The sequence below is a fragment of the Vicugna pacos genome, chromosome 28, assembly GCF_048564905.1.
Source record: "Vicugna pacos chromosome 28, VicPac4, whole genome shotgun sequence".
Taxonomy (NCBI): Eukaryota; Metazoa; Chordata; class Mammalia; order Artiodactyla; family Camelidae; genus Vicugna; species Vicugna pacos.
In genome coordinates this window covers 11,033,198-11,050,707 of record NC_133014.1, presented here as the reverse complement: position 1 = coordinate 11,050,707, position 17,510 = coordinate 11,033,198, and the positions used below count along the sequence as shown (strand labels likewise).

Here is a 17,510-nt window from a genome sequence, read left to right as displayed (position 1 = left end):
GCCAACCGCAACGCGCCTGTTTCCTTTAGTCCCGCCCTCCCCCGCTTCCGATTTGCCGGTTTCAAATCCACGGGCGCCAATGAGAGAGGGCGCATGCGCAGCGCACTGGCCTTTGCTCCAGGCGCGGACTTTTGAGTTGAAACTGTCGCTGGGGCGTCATGGTGCGGCCTGGGCCCTCCGCCGCCGCAGGTGAGTATGACCTTCAGCCTCTGTGACTTAAGGGCGGGGACGAAGGGAGGCCGCAGAGTAAACTCCTTCTGCGGAAGTGGCCCGTTCGCTCGCCTGCCTGCCTTTGTCTCCCCACGGGCGTTTTCGGTCCTGGGAACGCTGCCCGGAGCCCAGGCCCCGGCCCCAAATGATAAGCGCCAGGCATCTTCCAGTCCAGTGACTCCCGCAGCAGCTCTGCAAAAAGCTGCCTTGTCACCTCCTTTGGGTAAAGAACCTGAGGCCCCTAGCCCGGGGTCGCACAGCTAGTAGGAAGCCAAGCCCTCCTGCGCCCCAGATTTGGCTGCGGGCAGAGACGGGGTGTGGCCCTCGGGGCTGCACCGCCTTCCCGAGCTGTGACAGCCGTCAGGGCAAGTCTGAGCCCGTCGCGGAGCTCGTCTCCTGGCGAGCCAGCGCACCCTGGAAGCTGATGAGTTAAATCTGCACGGAGACTGAGGGTCCTGGGGTCCCTGACTTCCTAGGTGTGTCTGGAGCCCTTTGCTGCCTTTCAAAATTCTCCTGCTCAGATGCCTGCCACCTGCCATCTTTTAGACTGTAAATGAGCTGGTTAAAATCTCTAGCTGAAGTTCTGTCATGTGTTTGCTTGCCTGTTTTGCAGAAGAGCGGCAGAGAAAGCTGCAGGAGTACCTAGCAGCCAAGGGAAAGCTGAAGTGCCAAAACACCAAGTGAGTTCTTCTCCCACAGTTATGCAAGTTCTGTTGCCCTGATAGCTAATAGTAATTTAAAGCTTTTTCAAAACATAGAGCTTTCGTTTGCTGTCTACTCAGGCAGCATTGGGATCCTGTGATTGTGCAGAAAGGGCATTTCCATGCAGGCAGGACAAAAAACATTGGCAAAGATTTAAGCATTATTATTGTGACAATCTCCGAAGGCAGGAGGGGAGGGTCTACAGTATTACCTGGAGTGCTGGAAGCTTTTCCTGTCCCTGCTTTGTCTCCTCGGAGGATGATTCTTGGGAAGGCATTGTTTGACCAAGGAGTTGAATGGCCCTGGTTCTGGTGCTTCTTTGTAAAGCAGAAGAGCCACTGTCAGTCGACCCTCCACAGCTGCACACCCACATCCTCCAGCTCTTTGGTCATTTTCTCAGCACTTACTCGAGGTGAACAGCATGTGCCTGCTTCGCTTTTATCTCTTGCCAACATCTTATCATCTCAATGCTATTATTTATCTCCCTTACCTTCACATTGATATCTTTTCTCCCCAACATGTTTCTAAATTTGTATTTGGAAAATGAATATTTACAGAGTTAGCTTTCACCCTTTTTTTATTTTAGTTTCTTCTCACTTTGGGTTTTTACTCGACTTTATTTCTTCAATTAAATACACCTGATTCATTTATTCAACAAATATTTATTTAATATCTATAATGTATCAGTCACTCTTGGTTCTAGACATATGGTGCTTAACAAGACAGATGTCCTTGCCCTTCCAGGACTTATATTCAAGATGAGAGAAACAAACATCAGGTCGTGATCAAAGTCCCTGTTAGTCCCAGTTGTTTATGATCCATGAAGATTGTATCTTTCTAAATTCTCTATTTTTCTAGTTTTTTTTTTTTTGCGTTTTCTGTCTCATAACTAGATTTCATTTGTGACCCAGTATTTTTTAATTATATCACTTTCCCCTGCTGAAAATTCACTCTTTGAGGATACATTTTTTAAAAAATTTTTTATTAAAGCACAGCTGATTTAATACAAATGAATTTATTGACAAAACAGACTCACAAGCATAGAAAAAACAAGCAAGTTTTTTAAAGAAGCAGTTAATTATCTCATTTGGCATTGAATCTCCAGTGCCTGGCACATTTGCAGTGTTCAGGGAACAATGTTTGAATGAGTAAGACTATGCAGATGAGAAGACACATATTTCATTAATATTGTTAGAATGTAATATTTATACATAGGACATCTCAGAAAGAATCACAAAAAAACGGGTGAGGTTGGTTGTGATCACTGAGGAGCAGAATAATAGGAAGGAAGGGAGGATAAGGAGACTTTATGGATTATAATTTTTGAATTGTTTTACCATATATGGAAATTCTAGTGATTTAAAATTCTAATCATCATAATTTGTAATCACTATACTTCACAAGCCTTGCTGATTCTTCTGTACTAAGAATTAATCTTGTTTTGTCTTTTGTAGGCCTTATCTAAAAACCAAGAATAATTGCCCAAATCTTCCACCTTCTAAATCTGTAAGTAGAAATCAGTCTTTTAAAAAATACCCATTTTGGATGATTGGCAATAAAAATAATATATTAGCAACCTAAAAAACATGTTTTGCAAAGATATTTCTCGTAAATATAAGAATAATTTGGTTTAGTTAGAAACAGTATTACTGTTTGAAAAGTACAACATATTATAGTTCAGTTCTGTTAACTAAAAAAATCTTTAAGTGCACTTTGTTCCTCTTAGTAACTAACATTTATTGAATGCTTACCATGTGTCATTCACTTTCTGACTTGCATTCACTCACTGAGTTAATAACCTTATGAGGTAGGTACTGTTCAGGAGCCCTGTTTTACAGATGAGGGAACTGAGTCACGGAAAGTTCGCATAACTAACTTCCCAAGGTCACATAACTATTAATCTCTTAATATGTTAGTAGGCTTAGGAGCCTTTGGTCCTAACCAGTTTGGTACACTGCCGTGAAGGTAAATAGCTCAGCAGTCGTTAAAAGAGGACGAGTATGTTAGACCTTCCAAGCTGTCAAGTCAGTTCAGCTGGACTGTGGATGGAATGATAAAGGATTGTAACATATTTAAGGTTTAAGTGGGAGAAATTATGCTTATGAAAGTGACACAGATTCTTCCTCTGCAATAAAATAATAAAAATCCCAACTTTAATTTTTAAAACCATAGTTTTATCTAAGTTCAGAAATGTAATTGAAATAATGTTGCCCAAAGTGAGACATTGTTGCCAATTTTAATAAGTTTTAATGACTCATTCATTAAAGAAACACAAAAACATATATACATCTATATCTACATGCATAGACATATATATGTCATACATGGACTATATATGTTATGTGTACACATGACATTAAACCCTGGAGGTTAGAAAATGCATATAAGGCAAAATTGGTGCGTGGTGATGTGAACAGTTGGAAATCACTGGGTTAGTCTTCTACTTTATGCAGATTGAACTGGTGTAGCATTCAAGTCTTAAAGGAAAAATCTGCTGGAAGGGGCCCTCAGTAAGAGTTACTGATTTCAGTAAATCAGATCTTCAGTGAGGTGACACCCTATCTGCTGCATACAGTTGTGAAGATAAAAATGAAGTGGGAAAGGCAGTTATGGAACTTAGGAGAAACTAAAAGTACTAGGCAAATAGGCATCATTACAATCTGAGTGATGGCTTTCAGTGCAGATGCTCCACAGTCCAGGGTAGCCTGTTCCTATTAGTTACCGTATCAACTCTAAAAGCCCCTCCTTCATTTTCAAAGTTCTCTGCAACCTGGTCCTACCTTTCTATTCAAAATTAAATCACATGACTGAAATATTTACTTATTAGTAACATAGAACCTAACCTTAAAACCCTGTCCTGACTTCACAAATATGACTAGCTTTCTACTGAGATGTTAGGTGCTTGCTGAGAGATGTTCCAAAGCATCTCGTGCCTCCCAGCATCTGCCACCTGTTCAGGCTGCTGATCTCCAGGAATGAGACAAAGCTTCTTGAGTAACACTGTGACCTTTACAATGTTGTCTAAAAAAAAAAAAACAGTGTAGCAATCACAAAGTACCAGGAGGAACTTGAGAGGTACCCTCACATAAGTCTGTTATGTATGTATCTTTCCAGAGTCCCTAGAAAGGCTCTTCACTGGGACATAATGGGCATTCAGCAAATACTTACTTGAGCCAAATTTATTTTAAAATGGTAATTTTTGTATGTTCACTGCATCTCTGCTTAATTCTATCAAGCTAAAAGATTCTAATATATTTTTGATAGAAACTCAAGTTATAGAAATCATTTATTAGTGAGCCTTTATTTTCCCAGGATTCAAGTTTCCTAAATGAAATTAGAAATAAAATAATTAACTTCTTATCTTAAAAACAATGGACTATTGTTATGAATTTACTTTTTGTGTGTGTGTCTTTTAGACTATTAGACCCAAAAAGGATGTTACCAGCCATGTTGCTTTGCCCGTCAAACCTACAAGACCCATCAGCACTGAACTTCGGTCCAGAACTGCCAATATCACAAGGTCCCAGAGGCCACAGTTGGAGCCACCAAAACTTCTGGGCCAAAGGCTGACTTCAGGATATGTTTCTTCTAACCCAAACTGTAAGCATTCCAGCAGTAGTCAACAACAGTGTGGATCTGGATCATCCACTACTGGAGAACTATCAAGAAAAGCCATGGGGTCACTTAATATACAGGAATTGAAAACTACAAAGCAGCAGGTAACAGATCGAGGGGATGCTAAACACACAGACTCCGTGGCTAACACCCATGTTGAAAATGAATCTGTAGATAGTTGTCAAGAGATAAACAAAGAGAACTTGTCCCAAACCTCACCAGACTCTGAGAGGGGGCCAAATGCTGAATTATGGGTGAAAAGTAAGCCAAAAACTGACTCTTATAATCCAACCAAGAGCAGTTTGGCTCCTACTAAACAAGCCTTGAACAAAAATTCAGTGAATAGTGCTGTTCTGAAAAAAACAGTTAATAAACGATTTATTGGAGAAACACAAATCCGAATTCCACCAGTGAAGTCACAACAACTCTCCAGAGGAACAAGTCTTGCAAGACCAGGGGCAAAACAGGCAAAAACCGTTCCCTCTCACTTTGTTCAGACAGTTAATAGGACTCAAGCATCAAAGAAACCAGCGGTCAAGGACATAAAGAATATAAAGGTTAAGAGGGGTAAACATGAAAGATCAAATGAAACTCAGTTACAGTCATGCACAGTTACCAAACAGGAAGTAAAACACACCAAGCCCAGGACATACCCCAGTGTGCTTCAAGGAGGATGTAGCAACAGAAATCCAAACGTTAAGCGAGATCGTAAACCCACTCAAGCCTGTTTTGGACCTCAGACGTTATGTGTTCTGCAAAAATCCAAAGCCACGAACCAAAGACCTAAGTTGACAGTTGGCAGCTTTAATTCAGTCATTCCAAGCACCCCTCACACAAGAGCCAATGGAGGAGCCAGCGGGAACAAATTCAACAACAGCTGTCAACAAAAAGCGCAGACTTTGGACTCCAAGCTGAAGAGGACCCTTCCGCAGAGCTATTTTCTAAACAAGACAGCTCCCAAAACGCAAGCTGGTCGCACAGCCATAAATGGAAGAGGAGCCTCAGGTGGGACCCAGGCTAATCCAAATACAAAGAAGACCACAGCGGAGGATCGAAGGTACCTCACTTTCATTCCAAAATTTTGCACATTAAAATGATTAGACAAATTGACCATCAGGAATGCTCAAGTCAGGAAGCAGGTCATAAATAAGGGCTCCTGAGTAATTTTTATCCACAACCCTTAAAAAAAAAAATAAGAAGATTTGAAGCAAATATAACAAGTATTAAGATTTGATAGAGCTGCGTGGTACATACATGTCTTATAAATTATTCTCTGTAATTTCCTGTATGCTTGAAATAATTTATTTTTTAAAAAGAAACTGAAACAGAATGGTTGAATAAGAAGTAAGGGTTGCAGATGGAGACTGCTCAGGAAGTCAGGAAGCGCCCTGCAGGGACTGAACAGCAACGGAGGAGGCCGGGTAGGAGGAGCCAGAGTAGCGAGTTTACCTGGCTCGGAAACGGGGAGATGGTGGTCCCTTGTCCAGCAGATTAGTGGTTACATCCGAAGTTGTCTGGGGAGAAGGAACAGGAAACGTCCCTGAGCCTGAGCAGACCAGGTTTTGGAAAGTAAGCTGAGGCAGAGAGGACTAATCAGCTCACATATAGGGTTAAAATGATAAAAAATCAGGATCTCGGGCTTCTGGGGTTAACATTAACATACGCAGTGCTTGAAACAAAACCAAGGGATTTCATACCCTTTCTGCACAGGACCAGACGTATTCTCATACAGCCGTGAACCTCCCAGAAGCACCTGTGTGCACTTAATTGGAGCAGAAAATAAGGAGATTCCTGGCAAGGATGAAAGGAGCGTGTACATTTAGATGGTGGCTAAAAGGTATTGCAGGGTGAGCTGAGGGCAGGATTTATTCTCTGAACACAGCCCTGAGCGCCACCAGCCAGCTCTCTGCCCTGCTGAGGAGACAGACGTAAACAACTTAATTCAGGGTGATGTGATTAAGAGGAGGAGGCTGGGGTGGCTTCTTTAGATGGAAGGGTCAGGAAAGGGACTTTCAACTGTGACATCTGGGCTGGGAAGAGGACACTGACAAGAAGAAGGACCAATCTTCTGAGCAAAAAGAAAGCTGAATGCAAAGACCTGGGGCTGGTGAAGGAGGAGGTCAGGGACCCTACCCTGGAGCTCACGGTCTAGACCTGATGACAGACAGTGGATCGTAAGACAGTTTGATTACAGTGGGGCCATGTTTGATTACAGTGGAGAGAGAAGGATCCCTCATCCATTCCTTGAGTGTTCTTTCAGCACCTCCAGTGTCCTAGGGACATACAGCGGCGAGCACACAGTCACAGTCAGCCCTTAAGGAGCTTTTTTTCTGCTGTGTCTATAGAAAATACAAGAATAATAGAGTTGTGGCATTACGTTGGCTTTAAAAAGGCAAATTCCCTCTTTGTGTGTGATGAGGAGTGGTGAGGAGATGAGAGTGCTGAACACATGCCGGATGTCTCTGCTTCCATCATGAAGCAGAAGGGGAAGGAGTTGGGCTGAAATAAGCATAGTGTGGACTGGGCTCAGGAGTCAGGGGGAAAAGAAAAGTGTTAATTAGTTATTGACATTCTGGATAAAGCAAAACTGTAAGGACAGAACCCAGATCAGCGATTGCCAGGAGCTGGGCGTAGAGGGCAGGGTTGACCACCAAGGAACATAGGGGAGACTTTGAGGGTGTTAGACCTGGCTTGTAGTTATGGTTACACGGTTTCATGCATTTGTCCAAACTCACAAAACTATACACCAAAAAAAGTGAGTGTTACTATAATGTTATTAAACAGCTATGTGTTCCAAACGCTATGCTAGGCACTGGGACATCCAGGCTTTCTGCCTCCGTAGACCTTGCATTCGAGTGGAGAAAATAGAAAATCTACATGTTGATTAAGTAAGACAGAATAATTACAGAAAATTACCTCGTCAGGATATTTGAATAGAGGACAAGACCCTGAGGGAGGAATGGGATTGGGTCAGGTAACTGAAAGGACGCCAGAACTCCTGGAAGGTAGCGAGTGGTGGGGAGTGGTGTGAATGAGGTTGGAGAAGCAGGCAGGAGCCAAACTGCACTGCGCCTCCCGGCCATGGAAAACAGTTTGAATTTTATTCCAAGAGCCATGGGAAGTTCCTGGCAGTGACTCTGGTTTACATTTTAAAGATGGCTGCTGTGCACAGGGCGAATTTGACAAGAGTGAGAGCAAGGAGATGCGTCAGGAGGCTGCTGCAGCGTTTCAGGCAGAAGGCGACAGGGATCTGGGGCAGAATGGTGGTGGTGGAGGTAGAGCGATCTGACTGCGATGTGTGGGACATCGGGGAAGGAGAGGACTGCTCACAGGCAGCTCCTGGTTCCAGGACTTAGCAAGTGGGCAGATTGGGGTACTGCTCACCAACGTAGGGAAGGCGGTTTGGGAAGAGATTTGAAGATGAAAATCAAGAACTTTGTTTTGAACAGTATTAAATTTGAAATGCCTGCCAGACATCAAATAAAAGATATCAGTTAGGCGGCGGATTTGACAAAGTTGCGGGCTCTACGGGGAGATCTGGGCTGAAATGTACGTTTGTGAGTCATAAACATGTAGTTGTAATTTTAAGAAGCTAAAGAGCCTGCATTCAAACGCTTGGGTCACCATGTCGTGGTGCGTCCCCCAGCAGTAGTCTGCTGACTGCTTAGAAGCAGGACTCAGAGTGAACAGGGTGTGGAGAGGGGAGTGGGGGTTAGGACTTGGCACCATCAGAGGACTAGATGCTTAAGAAAAGAGTCTGAAAATTACTGATCTTGTTAGGGGAAGAGGGGGTCATGTGTGGTCAGGAGAGGGCCAAGGAACTGGGCAAAGCGGGTCACTTTGCGTGGCCAGGACCCCACTGAGAGCAGAATGCAGGTTTGGTGGGTCTGGCTGAGTGCGGGTAGAAAGCTCCCGGTGAGAGAAATGGAGTGCTGAGTTACTGATCTCAGAGATGGGGGGATGTCTGAGGAAAGCAACTGCCAGAGGTAGCATACAGGAAAAAAAAATTTTTCAGAGAAGAATATTGAAGAATCATCAGGAAATTAAGGAGTGTGAAGACTGAGGTACTAGCCACCTGTGAGCCTAGTAGCCCCTCAGGCATCTGCCTTCTGAAGGGCGGGGGTGACCGGTGCTGCCATTACGGATTTGTAAATTGTTTTTAATCCCGCTCTCCTGACTTTGTAGTTGAAGGTGTTTAGTGATAATGAATGTGTATCATACTTTAGAAGCTTGATTAGATACAGAATAAAACCCTAATGCCTTTCTCTCCTTTAATTGCATAACAGGAAGCAGTTAGAAGAATGGCAGAAATCTAAGGGGAAAATCTATAAACGGCCTCCCATGGAACTTAAAACAAAAAGAAAAATAATAGAGGAAATGAATATTTCGTTCTGGAAGAGTATGGAAAAAGAAGAGGAAGAAAAGAAAGCGCAACTTGAGCTGTCCAGTAAGATCGACAAGACTCTGGCAGAATGCGTGCAGCTCATTGAAGGGGTGAGTGAGGCCGAAAAGTTCCCGAAGCTCTGCCGAGTCTTAAGAGTTTTTAAACATTTTGCTTAAATATAGTGTAGAGGAGATAGCCTCTGTCTAAGCAGAAATTCAGCTGCTCTTTTTAATATAGAAGGATGATACGATAATGACGTGTGCTTGAATAACGGCTCTTGGATGCCAGGTGCTGCTCTGAGCACTGTACTCAGATGATCTCATACAGTCACCATAACGACTGTGACTGTACCCACTTTGCAAGGGAAGCTGAGGCACAGAGAAGTTGGGAAATTAACCCTCTGGCTCCAGAGGAATCCAAATGGAACTTTGCCTTCTTCATGCATCAAGGTCCAAACTGTAAACGTTTGACATTTGGGTGTGAGGCTAAAGTCAAAAGAGTAACTGTGGACAGTCCCACAGGGGCGCTCTGGACGCCGTGCGGGCCACACCTCTCAGCGCTGTCCTCATCAGGGACGGGCCCGTAGCGTTAGTAGTTCCGTGATCATTGATTAATGACTGCCCCTGAGGGCTCGAAAATGCCCAGGCACTTCTGACTCTCTGGACACAGACAAAGAGGTGCTAGCTGTTGACCATGAAAGTACTTTGTGAAGCCTGTGTGCACAAAAATGATCAATTATTATCAGAGGGGATAGGGGTGCCACACACAGGGCTGACGGTGAAAATTTAATGATCAGTGTCAAAACTCATTGAAATGCACTATTTAAATGGATACATTTTATTACATACAAACTGAACTTCAGTAAAATTGATTTTTTTTAATTCAAAAAATACTGATCAGACTGATTTCCACATACCTGCTTTGATAAATATTAGGAGATGTGAGAATAACAGGTGGCAATAATTACCTCTGGGTGTTTTTCTTTTTTTTCCAGGGTGTCCTTTCCAATGAAGTATTTGCCATATTGTCCAGTATTCCCGAGGCTGAAAAATTTGCTAAATTCTGGATCTGCAAAGCGAAGTTGCTGGCGAGTAAAGGCGCCTTTGATGTTATCGCACTGTACGAAGAGGCCATTAGAAATGGGGCCACAGTGAGTATCAGTCTTGGGAGGGCGACTCAAAAAGTCTTCCGTGTGAGTTCTCTGCCATTTGCAAAGTGAAATGTTCAAGCTTCTATTTCACTCCATAAAGTTATACGCGAAGTAAGAAGTGCTATGTGTGTCCTTTATGGACATTTTCATGAAAACATTTATTGTGTACAAAATAGTGTTACATGTAAACCAAGAGAATCACTTTCTTGTCAAGTGAGTGTTTCTCACTTTACACTCACTGTAGAAATATGTAATGTTCCTGAAATTACTGTCTTGTTTTCTCTGCTTAGTTTTCTGAGTATTTGTTATAAAATTAATACCCAAACTCTTCTCTAATTGTCTGAATTTCTCGATGCTTTCAAAACATCAGATACTCTAATGATTTCTTTTTCTCAGAGACCTTTCCCCCGGGCCCTTCCTGATCTCTTCCAGGCTTGGCACGTTGTCCTTTACCCGTCTTTACCAGCCGTCATTCTGGGACCTCCTTTCGCCAAAACCCTCAGATTCTCTTTTCTTCCTATGTTGTCTGATTCTCCTCCAGTCTTTTCTTCTCTCACCTTTTTTTTGGGGGGGGGGTGTTGTTTGTTTGTTCTCTGTTGTTCATTAAAGGCTTTTCTCAGATGCTGATGAATCTGATGGGTTTTAAGATGGGTTTTAAAAAGCTTATTAAAAGCTGTGGACATAGATGAGGCTTTACTATAGGGCGATCTGGCTGAGCCAATTGATTGAAGAACCCTCAATTTCAGTGTCTTCAGTTCTTTGCTCTGAGGCCAGTCTCCTTCCTGGGAACTAGAGACCAGGCTACCCGTGTTACACGGGAGTGGAGAGGTGGGAGTCTCACCCTTCAGCTGGGAGACTTTCATTGACCCCTTTTCAGTGGGCTCTCCCCTGCTCAGTCTTGCATGATATCCCCCAGAGATTCTGAGCATCCAGGCCCAACTGGAGTTAGGAGGAGGGAGGAGGGGCATGGTCGCCAGGCGGCCTGGAGTTCAGGGATGCAGGGTGCGTTTGGAGGTCTGCCTGCTTTTTGACAGATGCTCAAGGGTCCTCCTGATTTTGACCCCACCATCCATTCCTGAGCCTTTCAGAGGCTCTGAGGTCAAATCAGGCTGTTTCTTAGCCACACCACCGGCATAGAATTGGCTCTTTTCACGTTAGTGAGACTGGTTATCTCTGCCTTCTACATTCTGAATTCCAAAGTCTTGCTCTTTCTTCTGTTCTCTGTGGTTACTGCTTCCCTTTCATCCCTTCATTGTCATTTCAGTAAAGTTTCAAGAGGGATTAGAAATAAATGTATATTCAATCCATCATCTTTAAATAGAAGCCTGTAAACATAAAATCCACTTGATGAAGGTTTTATATAATTAAGACTTTGCAATGTATTCTGTACATTTATTCCCATTTCCTTAAGCTCACAGTATTGTAGATTTTGCAAAAAATGTATAGATAGCTTTGCTTTTACGCCCTGTTGTCGGTTTACATCTGTTATTTATCTGATACAGAGTCCCGGGTCAGGAAGAGCAGCCTCCAAGTACTACATTCTTATAAGAAAGTGCAGTTCATTTGTGATGTTCTGCTACATGGTGTGGCTGACACTCTTTAAAAAAGGAAGACTATCTAGATAATTTTATCAGAAAATTACTTTTCTGTAAAAGCTTTTTTTTTTTAGTGTGTATTTTTTATGTTATGTCAAATAAAAGAAGAAAGAAAGGAAAAGCTGGGCGAAAACTGCGCAAGTGCTAACTGAAGGTTACATTTGGGTGATGGGATCATGGGCGATTTCTTTCTAAATTTGACCTGTTGCTTGGTTTTCTGTAACGAGGTATATGACTTCTATGATAAAGACAAAAATTCAGTTAAGGCAACACTAAACATATGTGACAAATTTTCTATACGGCTAGCTTTACGTCTTTGGGCCAGAATCTTTATGTGGGAACACATCTTCAATGGGATCTTATAAATCAATAAGAAAATTAGTTTGATTTGGAGAAATTTTATTATAGACAACTTCTCATAAATATATGTCTTCTTAAGGCCAAGCATGCCAGCATTTAACCAACATTTTCTTTGTTCCTTCATTTTTCCCAGAAAGTGAAAACTGAAACCTTTTAAATGTTATTTATAGTTAGATAGGAGATAAAAAAAGGAAACATTTTTGTTATAAAAAGCGTTTGATGTTAAACAGCATCATAAGTTCTGTAGATCATTTTTCCATTAATTTTTTTAATACTTTTCATGTATTTTCTTCCTTTTTCCCAGCCGATACAAGAGTTGCGGGAAGTTGTTCTTAACATTTTGCAAGATCCAAAGAGAACCACAGAAGGTACTGGTACTTTGTATTTAAATTCATTCCCTCCAGCCACTCAAGTAAAAGTCACTGAGGAACATATAGGGGAGAAAAAGAATTATAAGTGCCCTGAAATGCCTCTGGCTCCTTGATTTCCGTGGCCTGGCCCTTTTGGCCTTCAGCAGCAGCTGATTTATTTCTGTTATTACAAGTAGATATGACTGCTCAACACCAAACGAAGGTTCCCACCAGAGCAGCCTAGATTAGGGTGTCTTGCTTCCCTGTAGAGAAGGTGAGAGAAGACAGGTGGCTCTTTGCCAGAAGAGACTGAGGCAAAGGGGAGCACTGGTTTGGTTTAAGTTACGTGTTTAATCGTGACAAACCCAGGAACACGTGTGCATCCAGATTCCTGTTATACTTTAATAGTGGCCATCTCAGGAACTGTTTCACTTAGTTGACCATTGCTGTCATCGGACAGAACCTTTAGAGAACTCTTCTTTGAAAAATGTGCCCAATACAGTGAGTGGCACATTATGTATAGTTGCTTTTATAATATTTGTTCTATGAATGGAAAGAGAAAGCAAGCTACCTTGAGAAAATGAAATGAATTCTTTTTATGACCTTAGAAGATGACAGATCTTTTTCCTTTAAGAGTAGATTGACTGAAACTGTCACAACATTGTGAACCAACTGTACTTCCGTGAGGGGAAAAAAAAAAGAGTAGACTGAACTTTGGGAAACAATCAAGGCATGTGGAATTACAGCTCAGTAACTCATTACTTCTTAGAGTAAGATCACAGAGTAAATGTCCTCAGTGGTGCTCCTACTGGGAATGATGCTGCAATTCAGATGTTTGTTTCTTTGTTTGTTTTTCCTTTTTCAGTTTTAATATGTGGCAGTGTTCTTCAAAGGGATTAAAAAAGAAAAAAAGGAGACAAGAATCCATGCCTTTCTACCACTGGCCCCAGTTGGCCTCTCTTGGGGGTGGGGGGGTCTCAGCTTCCAGCCACAGTGTCTGCCTGTCTCAGTCTAATTTCCTTCCCTTCATTTGGCTGTTATGGTTAGGCTACCATGCAGACTGTGTTAACGTAAGACATTTTTTCACTTACTGTCCAGGGTGACAACCATATGGTCGTCTCTGGGTACAGAGAGGATCAAGTTCAAGTGAGTTAACCCTAATGAGTCAGGAAGGTTGATCCCAGGTGTGGTGTAAGGGTACAAGGCCAATGACTAGTCCCTAAGGGGCCCTCTCGAGCATGAAGAAGAGATTGGGGATGTCTTCAGAATGTTGAAAGGGAATGAAGGGTCCATTCGCAAGAGGCAAGGAGGCCCACGGGCTGTCTGGAGGGCTGGTTAGGAAGATGGGTATTACTAGAGTGATTAGCAGGGAAAACTAGTTATAAGTCCCACTCCAAGTCAAGTACTCTTTATTTAGTGTATAGAATCCATAAGGATCACTGGGAAATCATTGTATATGTTGTGTTTTCATTTTATTGAGTTTTAGCTTCTGTATTAAACTGCTAAATCTTACTTTTCTTTTCGACCTTGTATACACAGGGATTACCTCTGACTCTTTAGTTGCTGAAACTAATATAGCATCAATAGAAGAGCTGGCCAAGAAGATGGAGTCTGGGAAGTCTTGTCTTTCCCCAAAGAAGAGGGAACAGGTTACAGCAACACCTCAGATAACCAAGACAGAACAGAATAATCATTATGGTATCAAATTACAGATCGCCCCAATCCCTAGGTAAGCAAACTCTAAAGCAGGCTTTGTGTTCACAAGTCTAATTCAAGTCCAGTTCTTAATTTCTCCTCCACAGATCCAGGATACCAGCAGATGAGTGAAACCTTACTCCTCATACGAGGATTAGGTGGTCTAATCTATCTTTGGTGTTCAGGGAAGGAGCTGAGGGTGAGGGGATGAGTGGAACCATTGCCAGGAAGGTCTGTGTCCTTTCTCTGTACCCACACCATCCCCACCCCACCCCCAAGGAGACCCGACCTGCAGACCTACAGTGAGGAAGGCGCTGCTCAGTCAGGAGGGGTGTTGGGGAGGACTCACCCCTCCCTCCTGGAATGTCCTGGAATCATCCCACCCCTTCCCCCTCATTTGTCCTGCACTTGCAGGCCCCGCCTACCTTTCCTGCCAGTCCTGGGGGGGACGTGGCAGCGGCAGGGATGCTGCGCAGACTGCCAAGCAGGGGCGACCTCTGTAGCTGGGACGGATGGGGCAGTTAATAGCCCTATAAGAACAGGAATGGCGGTCAGGTGTGTACTAGTAAGAGGCTGCTCACAATATCAAAGGCGTTTGGTTTCTAAACAAGTAAAAGTTTAAGGCAGAATCCATAGAAACTTAAGGAACTGCATCAGGCTATCAGTGTCATTTTCTAAAACATTAACATAATGTTTGATCTCTGTGCTCTTGAAAGGAGTCTCCCAAACAAAAGCACCAGGACCACAGTTCCGTATCTTAGTTCCCTGGAAAGCACAGCCAGGCCTCTTCCAGTCCTCATCTCCTCTCTGACGTGGTACTTCCCCACTGTAGGCAGCTCAGGGGTGGATGAAAGCAAGCAGTTGATGTGACAAGCCCCCCTTGGTGGCTCTAGAATTCATTGGGAGAGTTTTCAGAAGACTAGCCGCCAGTTTTGTCGGGCTAATGTAGTCAGTGGTTTTGTGGATGGGGACAGGATTCACTAGATGGAAGGGTCCCTGCAGCCTGTCCTGCAGGCTGCCTGTCACTGGAATGCGTTAAAGTTTACCAGGAAGACACTGTTTGTTCCACTTTTCGTTCGTGGTTTAGTCCACCATCTTAAAGGATGTTTTTTGAATAAGTTACTGTCAAAGCCAGAAAGAATCTTAGAATTCATTGGTCCAACCTCATTTGGTCTTAAGCCCAATTTCCTCAAAACCTGTCAATTCTTTGAAAGTTTTTGGAATAAACAAACACCAACTGCCAAGTAGCTAACTTCACATAAAAAACACACTTAACACTTCATTCAGTTAAATCCCTATATTTACACCATCTGAGAGCGGACAGACACCACCTGGTTCATTCTGACAATCAGGGAAAAGCCGTCTTGGGACAAGAGCTGCTCTAGACATGGCTCTTACATCAACCTACAGTAAAATGTCTACCGTGTTTTGTTAAGGAATAAGAAAAAAATAAAGAATAGTAAGTAGGATTTCAGAAGAAGTAGTAAGGTTTTAAATGCACCTCTTGCTGTCTCTCAGGATGAGCGGAATGCCGGAAGTGCAAGACATGAAACTCATCACCCCCGTGCGGCGCTCCACGAGGATCGAGCGAGCGGTGTCCCGCTACCCAGAGATGCTGCAGGAACACGACTTGGTCGTGGCTTCTCTCAATGAGCTCTTAGAAGTAGAAGACACAGAGTGTTTTATATTCCGCAAAAATGAGGCTTTGCCAGTAACATTAGGGTTTCAAATCCCTGAATCATAATTCCTTGATGCTTAAAAAAAAAAGAGAGAGAGAGAGAGAGAGACATTTCAGAGCCTCCATGAGACAAGAAGTGCACTTATCCGGGAGACCTAGAGGACTGTGTAATGGAGAGGCAGCCCGGGTGCAGACTGTGGGCTCCCGGCACTTAGAAAGGAATTCACTGGGCTTACTCTCAAATTTTATATCCCCACAGGAAAGTTTGATTTGCTTAAGACTAATTTGCTGCAGTTTTACAGCACACAGAAATTTCAAACTACTGGATATTTACCCCACAACTACGGTAAAAAGTCTGAACTGTATTGACCTACCTTAGTCCCAACATATTTTTTGTATCAGCAGGTCAGTTCTGCAGAACGCTTGACCTGCATCCACTTAGCACCCCTCTTCCTCCCGGCGTGGAAGATCTGAGCTTAGGAACCAGCCTTCCCCGCTAGAAGGGACGTGACAGACCATCTGGTCAAGCCCCCTCATTTTACAGATGAGTTTATACTAGTTAGGCCTCTGCTCCGAGATCACAGATGACTTTCATGTGTGATCTTTGACCTCCGTCACAGAAACCTGTAAGTGAGGGGGGTAATTCATGTCCTTTCTGTGCCTGGTCTCCTGTCATGAAATGCAATTCTGCATTGGAATGGTCATCCAGCTTTTTATATTCAAACCTAATTTTGCGTTTATTATTCAGAAATGCTTCAGATAAACACAAAAGGGAGCAGCAGAGAGGGGTGGGGAGAGGACCCTTGCCTCTTCGGGTCAATTCCTTGCTCTGCTAGGGGATACCTGGCCTGAGAAGACAGTCTAGGCCCCACTATTATAGGTTGCCTGTCCTCCTGCCTGGGCAACTGCTCTTGAAAAGGTAAAATCAGAACCGTTCTGTAAATATAATGTATAGAAAAACCTAGGCAGCGTATTTTAAATTTTAGTTTTCATATTTATGTATTATCTCAAAAAAACATTAAATTTTATTCATTCCTGCTTATTCATTTATCTTACTTATTACAGAAAACGGTGATTGTGGCTTGGCCTAGAGAATTAGAGGTTTGTCTGGGGAGACACCAACAGGCGATCCCGAGGGGCCTCAGAGGAAACACTCATTACCCTGGAGAGCTCGCCTTGATCTCACCATCAGCCTTGCCCAGGACATGGGTTTTCCAGTGTGAGGGAAGCAGAGCCGTCTCTCTCAGTCAGATTCATAGAAACCAGTTTCATAAAACATATAAAACCATACTGCTAATAGACTAACTTTCAGTGAGAAAAGGACTGTCACCACAGCCAAAATGCAGGAATCCACACAGCCAGCCCTTTCCTTCCCTTTAGACAGACTCACTATCTGTGAGCCAAATAATGCCCAGGGGGTGACTTAGAAATCACAGAATCTGAAAATGGGACTTAAAGAAATCAAATATTCAAAATCACCAGACTTTTTAAAAGAGTCTGAAGCAGGTCCCTCTGTGTTAGGAATGTCCTGTCTCAGACCCCAGGCACCCCATCTCTCATCCATTGACCAGGTCCTCTTGATCGGATGGCGCTGCCACCCTTTGTGCAGTTCCCTTTCTTTGGCTTCAGATGGTTCATCCTTGCTGACTGATGCCCATCTCCTGACCCAGCCCTGGGAATCAGGTGTCTCTTGATGATTTTACACATCTGTCCTCAGAACCATCGTCTCGATATTACAGCTCAGTTCTCAAAAGTGCAACTCATTGTCTGG

General features: G+C 43.2%; 1 protein-coding gene across 1 annotated transcript; it reads left to right on the top strand.

Moving 5' to 3' along the window:
* Positions 1–99: 99 nt before the first annotated feature.
* Positions 100–16,781, top strand: CKAP2L (cytoskeleton associated protein 2 like). The gene is made up of 9 exons (XM_006203830.4): positions 100–189; positions 824–890; positions 2,367–2,418; positions 4,329–5,584; positions 8,814–9,021; positions 9,906–10,061; positions 12,321–12,384; positions 13,906–14,095; positions 15,580–16,781. Exons 1-9 carry the CDS (start codon positions 159–161, stop codon positions 15,803–15,805), a joined length of 2,250 nt encoding a protein of 749 aa, XP_006203892.1. The 5' UTR covers positions 100–158; the 3' UTR covers positions 15,806–16,781.
* The last annotated feature ends 729 nt before the right edge of the window (positions 16,782–17,510 follow it).